This window comes from Setaria italica, chromosome I, assembly GCF_000263155.2.
Source record: "Setaria italica strain Yugu1 chromosome I, Setaria_italica_v2.0, whole genome shotgun sequence".
Taxonomy (NCBI): domain Eukaryota; kingdom Viridiplantae; phylum Streptophyta; class Magnoliopsida; order Poales; family Poaceae; genus Setaria; species Setaria italica.
In genome coordinates, this window is record NC_028450.1 from 7,472,176 (window position 1) to 7,490,221 (window position 18,046).

The 18,046-nt window shown below is 43.4% G+C and overlaps 2 protein-coding genes and 1 pseudogene across 2 annotated transcripts; 2 read left to right on the forward strand and 1 right to left on the reverse strand.

Moving 5' to 3' along the window:
• Positions 1-12: 12 nt before the first annotated feature.
• LOC105914051 (receptor-like protein 2) lies at positions 13-3,183 on the forward strand (the record flags this gene model as incomplete). Its single annotated transcript, XM_022827916.1, has 3 exons — positions 13-771; positions 1,415-1,421; positions 2,693-3,183. Coding segments are annotated over 3 exons (1,257 nt in total), but the record flags the coding sequence as incomplete, so codon positions are not given.
• Positions 3,184-6,003: 2,820 nt separating this feature from the next.
• LOC105914052 lies at positions 6,004-6,741 on the reverse strand (annotated as a pseudogene).
• Positions 6,742-15,110: 8,369 nt separating this feature from the next.
• On the forward strand, positions 15,111-17,195 carry LOC101779758 (receptor-like protein 2). Its single transcript, XM_022825810.1, has 2 exons — positions 15,111-16,670; positions 16,815-17,195. Exons 1-2 carry the CDS (start codon positions 15,111-15,113, stop codon positions 17,193-17,195), a joined length of 1,941 nt encoding a protein of 646 aa, XP_022681545.1.
• Positions 17,196-18,046: the final 851 nt, after the last annotated feature.

Sequence of the window (18,046 nt, forward strand, 5' to 3'; positions counted from 1 at the left end):
TGGCATATCCCGTATTCTATAGGTGAGCTTAAGAAACTGGTGACTATCCATTTGGACCACAACAGCATGTCTGGGGAGCTTCCACCAACGTTGAGCAACTGCACGAGTCTCATAACCATTGACTTCAGTAGCAACAATTTCAGTGGAGGACTCAAAGAGGTTAACTTCTCCAACTTACCTAATCTAAAAACCATAGATCTTATGCTAAATAACTTCAGTGGCACAATTCCAAAAAGCATCTACTCATGCATCAATCTAACTGCACTGCGGCTATCTTCAAATAAGTTCCATGGCCAGTTGTCAGAAAGAATAGGCAATCTGAAGTCCCTGGCATTCTTATCGCTTGTTGACAATTCCCTTACAAATATCACAAGTGCACTTCAGATCCTTAGCAGTTGCAGGAACTTGACCACCTTGCTAATAGGGACGAACTTCAAGAACGAGGCCATGCCAAAGGATGACGCAATTGATGGTTTTTGGAATCTTCGGGTTCTTTTCTTAAATGATTGTTCATTATCTGGGAACATACCTCTTTGGTTATCCAAGCTCACAAATTTGGAGATGCTACTATTATATAACAATGAACTAACCGGACCAATACCAGACTGGATCAACAGCCTAATTTTCCTCTTCCATATAAACATGTATAACAACAGCCTTACAGGGGAAATTCCAACAGCCTTAATGAGCATGCCAATGCTAGAGAAGGACAAGGTTGCACCAAAGCCCTTTGAGCTGCCTATTTACACCCGATCGCGTCAATACCGCATGGCCATTTCTTTCTCCACAATGCTGCGTGTAGGCAGAAACAACCTCACAGGTGTCATCCCTGAAGAGATTGGTCAGTTGAAAGCACTAGTTTCATTGGATTTGCGCTCCAACAAATTAATTGGAGTGATCCCACAATCCATTTGCAACCTCTCAAACCTTGAGGCACTGGACTTGTCTGGCAAGCATCTAACAGGTACAATACCGATCGGCTTAAACAACCTGCATTTCGTTTCTAAGTTCAATATTTCTAACAACGACCTAGAGGGGCCTATTCCAATCAACGGCCAGCTCATCACGTTTCCAAGAACTAGCTTTGAAGGAAACCCAGATCTTGGTGGGAATGTTATCAGAGGAAGCATCCCAGACTCAATAGGTGAGCTTAAAGGATTACAGGAGCTCCAATTGGGACACAACAACATGTCCGAGGAGCTTCCTTCAACTCTGGGAAACTGCACAGATCTCAGAAGCATCAACCTCGGGTGCAACTACTTCAGTGGAGAGCTCACCGGATTCAACTTCTCCACATTGACCAATCTAAAATCTTTAGATCTCATGCGGAACAACTTCAATGGAACATTTCCAGAAAGCATCTATTCATGCAGCAATCTAATTGCTCTGCGGTTATCAAATAATAGGTTCCAAGGTCAGCTGTCAGAAAGAATCAGCAATCTGAAGCACCTCTCATTCCTATCACTAGTCAACAGCTCTTAGAAACATCACAAGTGCACTACAAATTCCTAGGAATGCAGGAACTGAACACTTGCTAATTGGAAAAACTTTCATGCACGAGGCCATGCCAGAGGATAACAGAATTGATGGTTTTCAGAAACTTCCGGTTCTTTCCTTTAAATGATTGTTCACTGTATGGAAATGTACTCTTTGGTTATTGAATCTTGTAAAGTTGGAGATGTTATTTTTATATAACAATCAGCTAACCGGGTCAATACCTGACTGGATGGGCAACCTAAACTTTCTCTTCTATTTAGACATCTCAAACAACAGCCTTACAGTGGAAATTCTAACAGAGCTAATGGAGATGCAAATGCTAAAAATAGACAAGGTTGCAACAATGATCTTTGCTACCTGTTTATTACGACACCCGCAATGGTTATAGACAGCAGTCTCTATAACTTGGTACACGTCACCTACAGAGAGCAGTAAAGATGAGACACCCAATAGATTATTTTTCACACCTACTTTTCCAAAGTTTTGTGAGCCCCATGATTCAAGATTTTTTAATCACTTCTCTCTCCCTGCGCTCTATGTCTGTGGCCGCACGGATGGCCACCTCCACTGGCCGCAGCTCCCGGCCAGCCGCAGCCCTGCAACCAAGCACTAGCGCCGCGGCACCCCCTCTATGATGGCCCCTTTGCCAGGCACCCAGGCCCACCCGCGGCCTACCTCCTCGCCCACGCGCCGTCCTCATCGACCATGGCTGCCTCCCCGCGCCGTCACGGTCACGTCGGGACTCGCGACGACGGCCTGGAGCCCCACCTCCACACGCACTAGGGCTCGTCCGCGATGCTGTCCGCATGCCCATGGCTTGTCGGAGCAGCTGCCGGCATCCCCTCCCGCCCGTGCCCACAGCACCGCGGCCGAGATGCCTCCCGTAGGATTTCGTGACGGCTGCGCCCCTCCCTGGTCCCTACGGCGAGCCAAGCGAGCTGCGCTCGCTCCACCGCGGAGCTCTCCAACCGCGAGGCAGAGGATGCGAAGAAAGAAGAAAGGATAAGCACGTGGTGGGGCCCGCTCAGCACGGGGGCGCGTGCTAGCAGCTCTCGCCACACATCCAGCGACACTTTCTTCTCTCTCCTCGTTTCTCTTTACTACGTGGAGGCTTGTAGAGAGCCTATCGACACCCATTGCGGGTGCCGTTATCCACTCTATACACTTAAATCACTTGAATACCGCGTGCCTAGAGCTTTCCCCAAAGCGATGAATCTGGGAGGGAATAACTTCACTGGTGTGATTCCCAAAGAGATTGGTCACCTGAAAGCTCTCCTTTCACTCAACTTGAGCTCCAATAAATTAACAGGAGTTATCCCACATTCAATCTGCAAACTCATAAACATCCAGGTGCTGGACTTGTCAGGCAGCCATCTAACAGATGGAATCCCTTCAGAACTAAACAACCTGCACTACCTTTCTGCGTTCAACGTCTCAAATAATGACCTGGAAGGGCCTATCCCAATCATCGGCCAGCTTAGCACATTCACGAGTTCTAGCTTTGTTGGGAATCCAAGGTTGTGTTGTTCTATGCTTGCTCATCAATGCGGTTCAACAGAAGAGATTTTCACCACAAAAGTGAGGATACAAACATACGAGAAAATCACTTTTGCTATTGCCTTTTGTGCATTCTTTAGTGTAGGAGTGTTGTATGATCAGATAGTATTATCAAGGTTTTTTGGTTAGCACTGCCTCATCACATATGTTTTCTTTGTTCATGATGATTTTGTTATTAAGGCTAGCAAATCACATTTACGAAGTTACGTGGTTCTTGTCAATGGTGAAAATAATTTCATTTCGGACCAGGGGTGGATCTTCTATATAGAAAACTGTTAGGGGGCGTCATTCAATCGATGTACTGGGGTAACTGCCAATTAATCTCTAAGTAAGTAGAAGAGCTGCTGATCTGACTGATTAAGAGATACCAGTGCGTTAACAAATACTATATTTTCTCAACAACAGTAAAATCATGCCGTACAGAACCAAACAAGATGGAACCGCCACTACTGTTGCCATTTAACTCGAGAATCTTCACAAGGGTTGGCAAAATTTGCAGCGCAAACGTCGAGCAAACTGAGTAATTTCAGAAAGGTGTTCGCACGGCTGTAATTTCATAATGGATGAGCTTCTTCTTCACCAAATCCAAATCGATGGGCTTGTCAAATCGAAGCGGAGACCGGCCGGCGGTGCTTGCCCGCGCCCCCCTCGAGCTCCTTCCGCGCCCGAATCGACGAGCCGGCGGAGCTCACCCACGCGGCGGCACTCGCCCGCCCCGATGCTGGCCCAAGGAGCTACCTGCGGTGGCGCTCGCCCGCCCCCTCAAGCTTCTCCGGTGGCCAAATGGATGAGCTGCCGCCCCCTCGAGCTCCACTCGCAGTTGAATCGACAAGCTGACGCTCCCTCGAGCTTCCTTCGATCGAATCGACGAGCCTCGCTCGCTCTGAAGTCAGGCCGGCGGAGCTCCGCCGTCACCTCCATTTTCGCGGGGGATGGGTGGCGGATGGGCTGCAGGAGGGGGCCCATCCCCTTCCATGGTGGTGCCGGTGGTCGGAGGCTGGGAGGACGCCGGCGGCGCATGGGCCCCCGGGGCCTGAAACGCTAGATCCCCTAGCGTCCGGCCACCGCACCTCCGAGCCGAGCGTGAGGGCGCATTGGTGTGCGGCGCCGCCGCTCGCCGGCCGCCGGAACAAAGGGTCTCGCCCCACCGCACGTGCGATGGTGCCGCTGCTTCGCGAGCCTGGGCCGGAAGGAGATAGTTTTGGGCTGAGATGATCAGATGGGCTGGGTGGGCCTTTGTACCTAGGCCTTGAACAAGAGTCGCATTTTCCCGCCAACACCCACCCGGTGCTCCCACGCGGCAACCCGGATGCACAAGCACAACCGGATCCAGTGGTCTGCTCCGGAAGCTGATAGGAGTATAGCACTGGTGAACCAGATTAGAAGGCATTTCCAATTTTCCATGGTGGCGTGTTCAGAAAAAGCCTGCTTTTGCATCTTCTTTGAAGGCAAATTTTGAGAAACGCTGCATATTAGCGAAAGATGTAGGCGTATCTTAAAAAACACCTTAAACATTGCTTGGTGTCATTGATAATTAGCTATCATTGATTGAACACGTATGAGAGAAGTCTTTGAAATTGTTTGGTGTCATCCAATCTGCAGTATGGTCATTTGATGTTTGCAATATTATAAGTTTTCGGATGCAAGTATATGTCAATTAATGGTTCATTACAGTAACAGTTGGGGTGTTTTTTTTTTTGAAATGCTTTGCAATGTAAGGTATTCCTGCAAAATCCCTCCGAATAGTGTTTCGTGCAATCTTGAAATTGCCAGTGTAGAGAGCTTATGAGGCGTTTTGCAAAATGCCACAAACAACAATGGAGGCCTTCCAAAAACGGCTGGGATGATTTTTCCCTTCACCAATTCTTTAAGCGTTTTTCAAAGCGCCTTCAAATATCTTGAGGCATTTTTTCTTTGGTCTTTCAAGGCATTTAAGAATGCCACCAGATGGCATACATGTTGTAATGAATTATTCTCTCTGAGGTTGATGGGTAGCAGGATAGGAGTCTTGTGCACTTGCTCAAAAATTTGGTAACCCTTGATCTTGGAGGCAATATCTAGGAAGCCGCACAAATTTCAAGAGATGGCCAGATGGGCAGATTCATTTGGACTGTTCATAACAGCATGTCTAGGAAGCTGCACAAATTTCAAAAGCATCAACCTCAGAAAGAACAGGTTATGTTGAGAGCTCATTGATCCTTCTCCATGTTTTCCAATCTACTAACTTTACAGGAACAATTCGACAAAGAGTCTGTTCCTGGAGCAATCTAAATGCATTGTGGCTTTCATTCAGTAAGTCAAGCGGCCAAATGTGAGAATGAATAGTCAATCTCAAAGCCCTATCGCTCTTATCACTTGCTGATAACACCCTTACAAGTGCAACTATCAAATCTCTAACTAATGTCAAAACCACTCCATCCAAAGTTCCTTGTAGGACGAAAACCAATTTGGAAACATGTCAAGAAGGTAAAATAACCAGTTTTGATAACTGAGGGAGGACCCATTCTTATGTAACTTTTTTTGTCCTAAGGAAAATATCACATGCAGGCCTCATTTGGATGTACTGAACCCTGACAGCCCAGCTTATTTACATGGATCGGCCAATGTAGAATGGTAAACTTTCCATCCAACATGCTGTGTTGCATGGAGGCTCGCACTCAATTTTATTTCCTTCTGATTTAATCCGGCACAATGAATTCTGCATGCTCTCATGTTGCAATCTTAAATGAATTCCAAGAGATAAGCTGTCCAATTCAAGGTTTGCTCGTCACTGGTGCAGGGAAGTTTCCTTACCCAAATTGGCTGTTTATTTCCCTTTCAGTGAGCTAGAGTTTCTAAGTTCTAGATGTAAGTAAAGTCATCCCCAAACCAAGATTGGTCAGCAGCTGGACAGTTTCAACGGTTGTAGTTGTAGCAGATCCAAGTAGAGACCAGTAAAAGAGTATGGATTCACATGATATCACACAGCAACCCTGCACGGTAAGAAGATAAACGTAAAAAGTCAAGTGTAAACTTAAAGGGTGTCAAGTAGCCGAAAAATGCACATATACACATTGTACTGGATAAGTCCTCTGCTGTTAGCTATATATGCGTGTGCTCCATTCTTCATGCACCACCACAACCAACAAGTTGCCATGCCTTTCTTTGCTCTAGCTCTTGCACTACTGCTCTCCTGGGCGTCTCCGACCACCTCATGCACCGCACAGGAGAGGACCTCCCTTCTTCGGTTCCTTGCCGGTCTGTCACAAGACGGTGGCCTCACCGAGTCATGGCGGAACGGCACAAGCTGCTGCACCTGGGAAGGCATAATCTGCAATGTTAACGGGACAGTCAGTGAGGTCTCACTGGGATCTAGAGGGCTTGAAGGGCGTATCTCACCGTCCCTAGGCGATCTCAGCAGCCTGCTACGTCTCAACCTGTCCAGCAACTTCTTCACTGGCAGCCTCCCGACGGAGCTGATGTCCTCTAGCAGCATCGTTGTCCTCGATGTCAGCAGCAATCGCCTCAGCGGGGCCCTGAAAGATCTCAAATCGTCAGCATCTGACATGCCACTGCAGCTGTTGAACATCTCAAGCAACCAGCTCACAGGAAAGTTGCCATCCACCATGTGGGAGAAGACGAGAGGCCTGGTCATGCTCAATGCGAGCAACAATAGTTTTACCGGGCAGATCCTTCTTCTTTCTGCATCTGCACACGGTCCTTGGCAGTGCTTGACCTTTCATCCAACCAATTAAGTGGCCATGTCCCAAACCAACTTGGCAACTGTTCTGCACTTAGAGTGCTCAAGGCTGGTCGGAACAATCTCACTGGGGCTCTCCCAGATGAACTCTTCAATACGACCTTGTTGGAGCACCTATCTTTTCACAGCAATAGTTTAGAAGGAACGATAGGCGGCCAACATGTAATCAAACTCCGCAATCTGGTAATCCTTAATCTTGGAAGAAACAAGTTCCGTGGCACGATTCCAGCTTCCATAGGCCACCTCGGAAGGTTAGAAGAGCTCCATCTGAACAAAAATGACATGTCTGGGGAGCTGCCATCATCTATAGGCAATTGCACAAATCTCAGAGTCATCAATCTCAGGAGCAACATATTTGGTGGAACACTTCAGAAGGTCAACTTCTCCAGCCTGCTCAATCTAAAATTTCTAGATCTTTTGTTAAACGACTTTTCAGGAGAGATTCCAGAAAGCATCTACTCATGCAGCAACCTCATAGGACTGCGTCTGTCTACCAATAAATTCAATGGCCAATTGTCACCAAGAATAGGCAACCTAAAGTCCCTCTCATTCCTATCAATTTCTATCAACAATTTTGTGAATATAACTGGCGCACTACATGCACTCAAGAACTCCAGGAACCTCACATCTTTACTTATGGGAGTAAACTTCGTGGGTGAGGTCATGCCAGATCCTATGCCAATTGATGGATTTGAGAATTTGCAAATACTAAGCATACATTCTTGTCAATTGTCCGGGAAGTTACCACTTTGGCTATCAAAGCTTACTAGCTTAAGGATCTTAAAGTTGTCCAACAATAAACTCACTGGAACAATACCGGTGTGGATCAGTACCCTAAACTTCCTCTACCATATAGATATGTCAAACAACAGCTTTATAGGGGAAATCCCAACAGCACTAATGGAGATGCCAATGCTACAATCAAAGAAGGTTCCAGACTACATGAACCAAAGGGTATTCATCATGCCTATTTATATGAGCGCATCCAGTGAGTACCGTATGCTAGGTGCTTTCCCTACTACGCTCAACCTAGGAAATAATAAATTCACTGGCGCAATCCCTCCAGAAATTGGTCAGCTAAAAGCACTGCTAGTGCTTAATTTGAGCTTTAATAAGCTACATGGAGAAATCCCACAATCAACAGGCAACCTCACAAGACTTCAGGAGCTAGATTTGTCTAGTAACCATCTCATAGGTACAATCCCTCCTGCAATGAAAAGCCTACATTTCCTTGCTATGCTAAATGTTTCTAACAATGACCTGGAAGGGGCAATCCCAACTGGAGGTCAGTTTACTACATTTTCAAATTCTAGTTTTGAAGGAAACCCAAAGCTATGCGGTCCTATGCTTGCCCAACACTGTAATTCAGCAGAACCTCCCCTAACCTCCACTGTGTCCAAAGAACAAACTTACGAAAAGGTGATATTTGTGGTTGCCTTCTGCACATTCTTTGTTGTAGGGGTGCTATATGATCAGATAATCCTCTCAAGGTATTTTTTTAGCTAGTGTTATATGATGATACGATCAGATAGTTGTATACTTGTATATCAAGGTATTTGAGCTGAGTCCTGCTCTAATTTTCATAGAATTTATGATAAACTTTGGTCAATATTATTTTGCCATTTGATCATCCACTGAACATGCTCTCTTCTTGTTTGTGAATCATCCATTCGGTAGTGATGTAACTACATAACAATGAAAGAGTGCTTAAACTGAAGAAGCGTGTTGAAAAGTCATTTTTTCAGAACTTCTTGTGATTTTGTTCTCATCACAATTTTGCTGTTTGGATAAAATTTGATATATGTTCAGTGGGATAAATGTCCACTGAACATGCTCTCTTTGTCTGTGAGTCATCCATTTGGTGGAGATGTAACCATGTACAACAGTACAAGTGCTTGAATTGAAGCAGCCCAAACGTGTCGAAAACTCTCTATTTTCAGAATTTCGCATAAATTTTGATCTCACATAATTGAATAATTGGGAACCTAACATGGAGAGCAGTGGTTTGTCCTATAACAATCAAATAAGTGTTTCGCTCCAAAAAAACAATCAAATAAGTGTCTAAAGGAGCCCAAATCTATGCACTCCAAAAGTTTGGGCTACAAGGATCCCAGATGCATTATTTAGGATGACTTTTCACTGAAGCAGGCTATATACTTGTGTCAGAGAGACTCAATCTTGCCACACGAACTCCACTGCAAAAGTTCGATTTCATCATATATAATTTCCTAGATTTTTCAGTTATATGAATTCAAACACATTAATCTAAGGAAGCATGCACATGATTTGCAGCGTACAAAAGAGCAATAAGCTTTCCTCTTCTCTGCACACAGAGAATAGTCCCAGCATAATTTAGCGTCAATTGGGACTTGGGAGAGATTCAGAGATGAATAATTACCTGAATACATCTTACACGAGAGCATTCCACCAAGGATTAAGGGTCTCGATGGTTTTCCCAGCCCTACCAACACCGGGAGCGCATGGCGCCGCACCTGCCGCTGCCCCAGGAAGCCGGCCGTCGGTGCGCGCCAATCGAGGGCCTAGCCTCCAATCGCTCCGGCGGCCGGCGCTGCCGCATGGTTTGCCATTGTGCCTGTGTGCTCACAGGTAGTTTTCAAGGTGAGTTTGGGCCGGAGACAAACAGCACAAACCAATTGGGCCATATAAGTGGAACGTTTTTGGACCGAACAAACAATGGGCCGCATGTTTATTCCATTTTTTCTGGCCCATTCCGTTCCTTTCTTCTTTCTTCCGTCGAGCGACAGCGGCCTCCCCGCTCCCGTCGATCGGCCGTCGCTGACATGCCACCGTCACTCCATCAGCACCCTTGTTCGCCTTCCAATGTTGAAATGGATCTTCCTCAGCTGCTCCATGCCCCTCCTCCCTCTAATGGAGACATTTGCTTCTACAAAGGGAACATTATCTTCTTTTGTTGGAAATAACTTTTCCTAGGCCGAGAACAATTTGTTCTTTTAGTTGGAAACATTTTTTTTCCAGACTTGGAACATTCTTCTTCTTTTGTTTGGATCAATGTTATTCCAGGGCCAGAATGTTTTTCTTTTAGTATTTGGGGAACAATTTCTGTGTGATGATGCATCTTCCCGCCGTCGTCTCTGACTTGACTTCAGGGGCTTGAGGGGTTCCCACATCTTAAGAAAAAAAAACATAAAAGAATTAAGTTCCCACGTTCTTGCAGTTGCAGGGGTTTCTCAGATCTCCAGTCCTAGGTTCTCCAACCTACAAGTTATAATTTATCTGAACAATTGATTCTTAAAAAAAAAGTACCTTGAAAGGAGCAGAGTCCTGACACAGACCCCTTAGTCAAGGATCAGCACAGATAGTGCTCATCGACACAGTCGAGCAGCCTGCCGACTCTCTTGACTCTTGACATCAACCACTCCTTTTAGCGTAGCAAGCGCGGCCTGAACTTGAAAAGGAAGTGCAAACATTCTCTGTGTGTTTCACCTACACCGAGATCAAGCCAAGTGATCTGGATGATAATGATAACGCAAAGTCGGCACCAGCCAGCTGTACGGCAAAACAAAAGTGCAAGCCTGATCATCCTCCAGACTACATAGCCACTGAAGCCACTGAAGGAAAGCAAGCAGACAGATTTAGGTCAAAAAGTCATCTTTTCTCCATCAAAATATCATTAACATGTATTTACTATTAGTAATTAGAGGTTCCTTTTGAAGCCTCCTGGTGAAGCCACCTAGGATCCTAGATGGACACGAGAGAAATCTTAGAAATTCTCATAAAAAAGCAAAAACATTTGACCGTCAATCAGTAGACTCAAATCATTATAGTCATTGTATCTATTATATTTTCTAAAAAATTACCCATCTATGACATTATGAAAATAGCGAATGCATACACTGGACCGAGGTCCATTCCATCTCTTTTCCTCTACTATTTCTTAGTAGTGTTTAGTTGTTCTGTAGTAGTACATTTTATTTAGATAATGGAATAACAAATCATTAATAAATAACAATGCATATTTTCATTTTGGTGTTTCATATGTACTCATTACATTTAAATATATCGCACATTAAGACTAGGAGACGGTGTCTATGGGGTTTCATCTAGATGGAACTCTTTTAATTTCTTTCTTCTTCAAACCTTTCCTATGTCATCAAAGTTTCTTAGGTGGACGCTATTAAATTATAATGAAACTCCCATGGAACTAGCCTACCGACGTGTTTATAAATCCAGCTTCATTTATAATTTGCTAATGATTTTATGCCGATTAATATAAATTGTATCATAAGCATAACCGAGAGCAAACTCAACATGTTGGGCACATGAGATACCTCCAAACAACTAATTAAGAATGAGTATATATAAGGTCCGATATTAGCTTTCAACTATAAACATCAAAACCCAAAATGATGAAAATTTAGCAAGAAAATCAAGACCAGGAGCCATGTTGAGTCGATGGTAAACATATTCACTGTGGTAAAATGCACACTACAGATAAAGGTCAAATTAGTCCCACCATCCTAGAATATAGCTGCTTTAGCAAATTTTGTTCTACAATATAACTACATTTTGAGTTCTAATTAAGGTGGGCTACAACAGGTGCATGCTCAATACAAAATACCCATTGCCACAATTAGGGCTTCATTTTGGTTTTGCATTCGCATGCATGCATGCTAACAAATTAGGCAGCAACACTAGCCAACAAAGACGCATGCAAAACAAACATGGCAGGCATATAGGCTCACAACGCGCGCTAGAGTCACCTGCTCTGTAGCGGGACAAGTTAATAAAGGTCAAAATAGTCTTTTAATCTCTGTCTGACATGAGTCCAAAACTAGCTACGTACTGTATATTACAAGATGGACGGCAGAAGCACTAAGTGAAGTAGACTGGGGAAACATGGTAAAATAGATGATCCCAAGCAATTTCTAATAATAATGGACCCCGAAGTTGAAGTTATGATATTTAAGGATACCACTGTTGAAGAGTAAAAGGGTGAATCAATACATATGAGGGGGAAAAAGTTAACTACACCAATTTTCTGGTACTATACAAATACGATCATGATATGTTTATCATTTAATGAAAATATAATTACTTAAATTTGCAGGATAAAGTCTATTTTCACTCCAAATGTATTAGATAAGTAATTCTAATTGCATTATGTCGAAGTTCACTTCTAAAAATAGAATGATACACACACTCTAAAAAATACAAAATCCAATTTTTATATGTTTATTAAACATGTACCTTATAAAATGCTAGGGAAAAAAAGATAAATCATAGAAAATCTTGCAAAAATCAGAAAACAAGTGGACATAAATTCAGAGAACTTTACTAAACATCACTAACAATAAAAGTCATTGCATCTATCCTATTTTATATAAAATTCCTTATCTATGCCATGGTGCAGATAATCTAAAGTAACCAGTGAATCTAAATCTAGGTTATTAGGCCCCTCTGCCATCATAAAAACTATAAAATAACCCGTAATCTTCATCTAAATGATCTATCTAAGTTTGCAAATAATGTGCAACTATCAAAAAAAATAACTCCTAAATTTGCATCAAAATTATCTGCCTCTATTATTGAAAAATACCCAACGTGCTATTATATGTATGCTTCAAAATTATCCAATTTTATCTTTGTTAATATAGAAAAACTATGGTTTTAACTAAACATGTCAGAAACATAGCTCGAGTAGGTTTTTTACTTAATACATGTTCAGCACACATGGAGTTGCAGCGCAAAGTGCAAAAACAATGAATATATGAAAGGCAGATAATGTAGAGTAATTGGTAACTAAACTCTATCACAACCTGATAAAGATATAAATTGTATATATGAGTATTGTGTTATAATATTGACAAATGTCAGAGCAAATACATGAAATTTTAATTAGTTGTGGGTGCAAATTTATCTATAATCCTTATAATATTTATATTTCCTAAAATTATGTGTCCGTGCGAGATGCAAGAGCACGGATTGATGGACTAGTTGCCCGAAATTTATGATCTCCAGAAATATATTTTTCCTGAAAAAATACCTGATAGCATAAACTTTCTTGTGAAACAGTCAATAGCAAACTTGCAAAATGAAATTTTGACTGATGCATAAAAATATTTGGTTAACTTTCTGTGCAGGTACTGGTAAAGCGATGCAAACATACTCTTTTGTCATCCCCGAATAACAGCAAACGACAGGTTCATGATATCGGTCAACAAGTCCTGATTCTTTTGACAGCAAGGCCGGTCAAGTCTCAACAGCGAGTCAGCAATAGACTGACCTTGCTTGAAGGACAGCAAGCTAATAGGCTGGTCAAGTCTCTCACACTTTAAATACTTGCGATGATTACTTAAAGGGCAAACATCTCCAAATACGATCCTTTTAGATCAAGTAAAACAACTCTCAACTTGATAACCATGAACAATACTAGTACATCAGTACGTAGATTGGAGAGCATTAGGGAAGAAAAGAATTGAAAAATCCAAAGCTTCCTCCAGACTCAAAATCCAATGAAAGCGTAGAAGCAAACAAATCAGGTCAAGAAGACTAGAAACTGGACCAGAAGACTAGGTCTCTACATTAAAATTACTAAGTTTATGATCTTCAGCCAACCAGCTCTTAGTATACATTGCGCCGAAACTGCCCAGACATGATCTGCTAACATAAACATTTTTGGTCAACACAGTACAATGGCAACACTTCAAATAAAAGATTTGCCAAATCTTTTTGAAGCGTCCAAAGATTTGCCAGGAGGATTCATCTTATTGCGCAAGTAGTGTTTATCCAGTGCAAACATACTTGGTAGCAATCAACAGGCCCATCCACATCGTCGGCCCTTAAGTCTCCGCAACGGTAGGTTGACCTTGCTAGAAGGTTGGCACGCATATATTATTCTTTAAAGGAGGCAGGAGACAGCTCTCAAAATTACTTCCAAGTTCCACGCAATATACTTTTTTTTAAAAACAAATCGGCAGGACTGCTATCAATTATATTAAAAAGGAGGAAGTCCCAAGACGGGTTACATCTCACTGAAAGGAAAAGAAACCTCGAAGCACAATTGAAAAATATGAAACATGAAAAAACCTATGAATGTACATTAAACTCGTGCCATGGGCTTGGACAGATACTTTGCTCCCGCCATCATCCACCCCTACGCTTCGTCCTTTATCCGTGTGAATACCATGGCGATCGTGGCTTCCTTTCTCTCGAAGATTCTCGCGTTATGTTCCTTCCAAATTGTCCAGGAGGTTAGCATTACTAAGGATTGCAGTTCCTTCCTCGAGGTGCACGCCGATGCCGCTACGTTAGTCCACCAACCATGCACCGTGTCCGTGTAGGGCCATTCTCTTGGGTGAACCGGTGCCGTCCAAGTCACAATATTGTCCCAAATCTGCTTAGTAAACCTGCAGCCCGCAAAAAGGTGTAGCGCCGTCTCGAGCTCGGAGCGGCATAGCGGGCAGCGGATCTGATTTGACCATCCTGCCTGTATGCCGTCCATAGTCGGTTCTGGACCGCTAACCACGAGAAAAGCTTGCAGCTCCGTGACGCCCAAAGCTGCCAAATCAAAGTTTTGAATTTTGTCATGGATGATCCTATGAACTGCGCCTTGTAGGCCGACCGCGCTGAGTAAATCCCATTTGCCGTAAGTTTCCATGTGATGTCATCTTGTGTCCCCGGCGTGAGAACTATGTCCTGCAGGGCACGCCATAGCACAATGAATTCCTGGAGGTGATGCACGGAGAAGCTGTCATGCTGTAGGTCAATATCTTTGATCCATTGCCTGTTTTGCATGGCATCCCGTAGCACTCTATTTTTTCGCTTTGATATTCTGAAGATGTTTGGGGCCAAGTCTTTCGGTCTTTGGCCATGAATCCAGGCGCTGTGCCAGAAGGAGGCCTTGCTGCCGTCTCCAATGTGAATTGTGGTGGCTGCCGCGAAAAGAAGTTTATCCTTATTGTTACATGGCGTTGCCGAGCCGATCCACGGTTTATCGGTTGCTTTCCATTCATGCCATAGCCATCGCAGCCTTAATCCTCTCGCAAATCGTTTAAGGTCCAGAATTCCTAGGTACTTTCCTGAGTCTTCCCGTGGTTAGTGGCAGTCCCAAGTATTTAACCTGGAAGTGTGTCCTGACCACCTCTAGTCCATTCAACACACGATCGAGATCAATGCCCTCGCATCTTATCGGTTGTGCACGCACCTATGGGAGCATACATATACATTGATCATTGCTCCAAAATTACAACCTCTAAGAAAAGTGCCTAGTGTCACAGCAAAAATCTTGAAGCCAATACCCAATTCTTCATGCTACAGAAATACCGGCAGGATAGCAATGGGACTATTTGGTCCAGCCCTTGTGGCGCTTCTCTTCTTTGCCTCTCTTGCCATCCCATGCACAGAGCAGGAGAAGAGCTCCTTGCTCCAGTTTGTCTCTGAGCTCTCCCAGGATGGTGCCCTAAGCAGCTCGTGGGATAATGCCACGGATTGCTGCAAATGGGAAGGGATCAGCTGCAGTTCGGAAAATACAGTCACTGATGTCTTCCTGGCTTGTAGAAACCTTGAAGGGCACATCTCACCATCCCTTGGCAACCTTACCAGTCTGCTACGCCTCAACCTGTCCCACAACTTGCTGTCCGGAGGCCTGCCGCTAGAATTAGTTTTCTCCAAAAGCATCATCGTCCTTGACATTAGCTTCAACCTACTCCATGGAGATCTACAAGGTCTGCCATCTTCTACCCTTCAGCCAATGCAGGTACTGAACATCTCAAGCAACTTGTTTACAGGACGGTTTCCATCCACCTCATGGGAGGCAATGAAGGGTCTGGTTGTGCTCAATGCCAGCAACAACAGCTTTACAGGTCAGATACCGACTACCTTCTGTGTCAGCATGCCATCCATTTCTGTGCTTGAATTAAGCTACAACCAATTCAGTGGAGGCATCCCCCCAGGACTGGGTAATTGTTCCATGCTGACATCTCTCAATGCTGGGAGCAACAACCTCAGTGGAAATCTTCCTGATGAACTCTTCAATCTCACCTTGTTGGAGCACCTCTCTTTTCCTCACAATCAGTTAGAAGGATCACTCCGAGGCATCAGCAAGCTCACGCATCTGGTCACCCTTGACCTTGGAGGGAATCGTATCAGTGGAAATATCCCAAACTCAATAGGTGATCTGAAGAGACTAGAGGAGCTCCATTTGGACGGCAACAGCATGTCTTGGGAGCTGCCGTCAACTCTGGGAAGCTGCACAAATCTCAGAACCATCAACCTCAGGAGAAACATGTTCAGTGGAGAGCTTACCAGGGTCGACTTCTCCACAATGCCCAATCTTAAAACTTTAGATCTTGTATGGAACAATCTCACTGGAACAATCCCAGAAAGCATTTATTCATGCAGCAATCTAACCGCACTTCGGCTATCTGGCAATAGGTTTCATGGCCAGTTGTCAGAAAGAATCAGCAACCTAAAGTCTCTCTCTTTTCTATCACTTGTTGGCAATTCCCTAACAAACATCACAAGTGCACTTCAGATCCTTAGGAGTTGCAGGAATCTGGCCACTTTGCTAATTGGCCGTAACTTCATGCACGAGGCCATGCCAGAGGATGATAGAATTGATGGTTTCAAAAATCTTCAGGTTTTTAGCATAAGCAGATGTTCATTATATGGAAAAATGCCTCCATGGCTATTGAAGCTAACAAATTTGGAGATGCTGTTTTTATACAGCAATCAACTAACTGGACCAATACCTGAATGGATGAGCAACCTAAACTTCCTCTTCTATATAGACATAACCAATAACAGCTTTACAGGTGAAATTCCAGCGGCCTTAATGGAAATGCCAATGCTGAAAACAGACAAGGTTGCACCAAAGGCATTTGAGATCCCTATTTATTTAACACAATCACTTCAATACAGTAAACCCGGTTCTTTTCCTAAAGTGCTGAATCTAGGAGCCAATAACCTTACTGGTGTGATCCCCAAAGAGATTGGTCAGCTGAAAGAACTCCTTTCACTCAATTTGAGCTTCAACAAATTATCTGGAGAGATCCCACAATCGATATGCAACCTCACAAATCTCGAGGTGCTGGACTTGTCCAGCAACAAGCTAACAGGTGTAATTCCAACCACACTAAATAATCTTCATTTCCTTTCTGAATTCAACATCTCTAATAATGACCTGGAAGGCCCTATCCCAACCATGGGCCAGCTTAGCACGTTCCCAAATTCCAGCTTTGATGGGAACCCAAAGTTGTGCGGTCCTATGCTTGCTCACTACTGTGGTTCATCAGAAAAGAAATTCTCCACAGAAGTAGCAAAACAAATGGATGAAAGAGTCATCTTTGTGATTGCCTTTGGTGCCTTCTTCTGTGTAGGGGTGTTGTATGATCAAATAGTGTTATCTAGATTTTTTGGTTAGTCCTGCTACAGTTTGCATATGGATTTATGATAATTTTTGTTATTCATGTATAGAAACATCTCCAATCAGTAAGCTTAATCGAGTTGCGAAACCAAGACTAGCTTGCATTTAGATCTACAAAAAGGAAAACCGTTATTGCAAGTGATCCATGGGTGAAGACTAAAGAGTGATACTTGATCCTTGATCGGTGTAATTGTACAAGATGATTTAAACTGATGCGATCTAAATCTAAATGTGTCAATATGTCAATCTCGTTGAGATATTTAATATCATCAGTATTCAGCAGCTGAATGAATAATAACATGTTTAAAAGATGCTGAATTTGGTAGTACAACTTCGTAAACAAGATGAAAGGTCCCAGTAAGCATAAGTTGCAGCAAATAAAAAACACATAAAGTCAAATCCTTGGCAACGATTTCTACTTGCTTCGTTCATTTTGTTTTTTAGTGGAAGCCCTCCATTCACGAATCCTAATTTAACTCTAATCATCCTAATCTAAAAGACGAATCAAGTTACTGGCAAAGGTTGAGGAAGCAGTGTGGTAGTGCGCATCAAGAGGAGACAAGGTAAAAATACACGCTATTGTCTGATTTTGTTGCTGCACAAATCTTAAAGCATCTGACACAGAAGCTTATTTTTGGGCATCCAATGTAACAGAATTTCGAGCAAGGGATGGCACATTTGGGCCGAGAAAGTGAGGTCCCCTGTTTCAGGAAAAAAACTACTACACGAATGCAGCTGTACAGCTATCAAGTTTCCTTTTCTTTTTCGCGATTCTTAAATTCATTGGGGTATACAACAGCTCAGTTTATTAGGTTAATTTAGTTTTTAGAAGTTGAAAGCCAAAATAT

Excerpts from the sequence above, each read along its gene's own strand:
- LOC101779758 (XM_022825810.1), top strand. The coding sequence starts at position 15,111 with ATGGGACTATTTGGTCCAGCCCTTGTGGCGCTTCTCTTCTTTGCCTCT. Across the intron at positions 16,671-16,814 it reads CATTTGAGATCCCTATTTAT|TCTGGAGAGATCCCACAATC; the intron begins TTAACACAATCA and ends TTCAACAAATTA.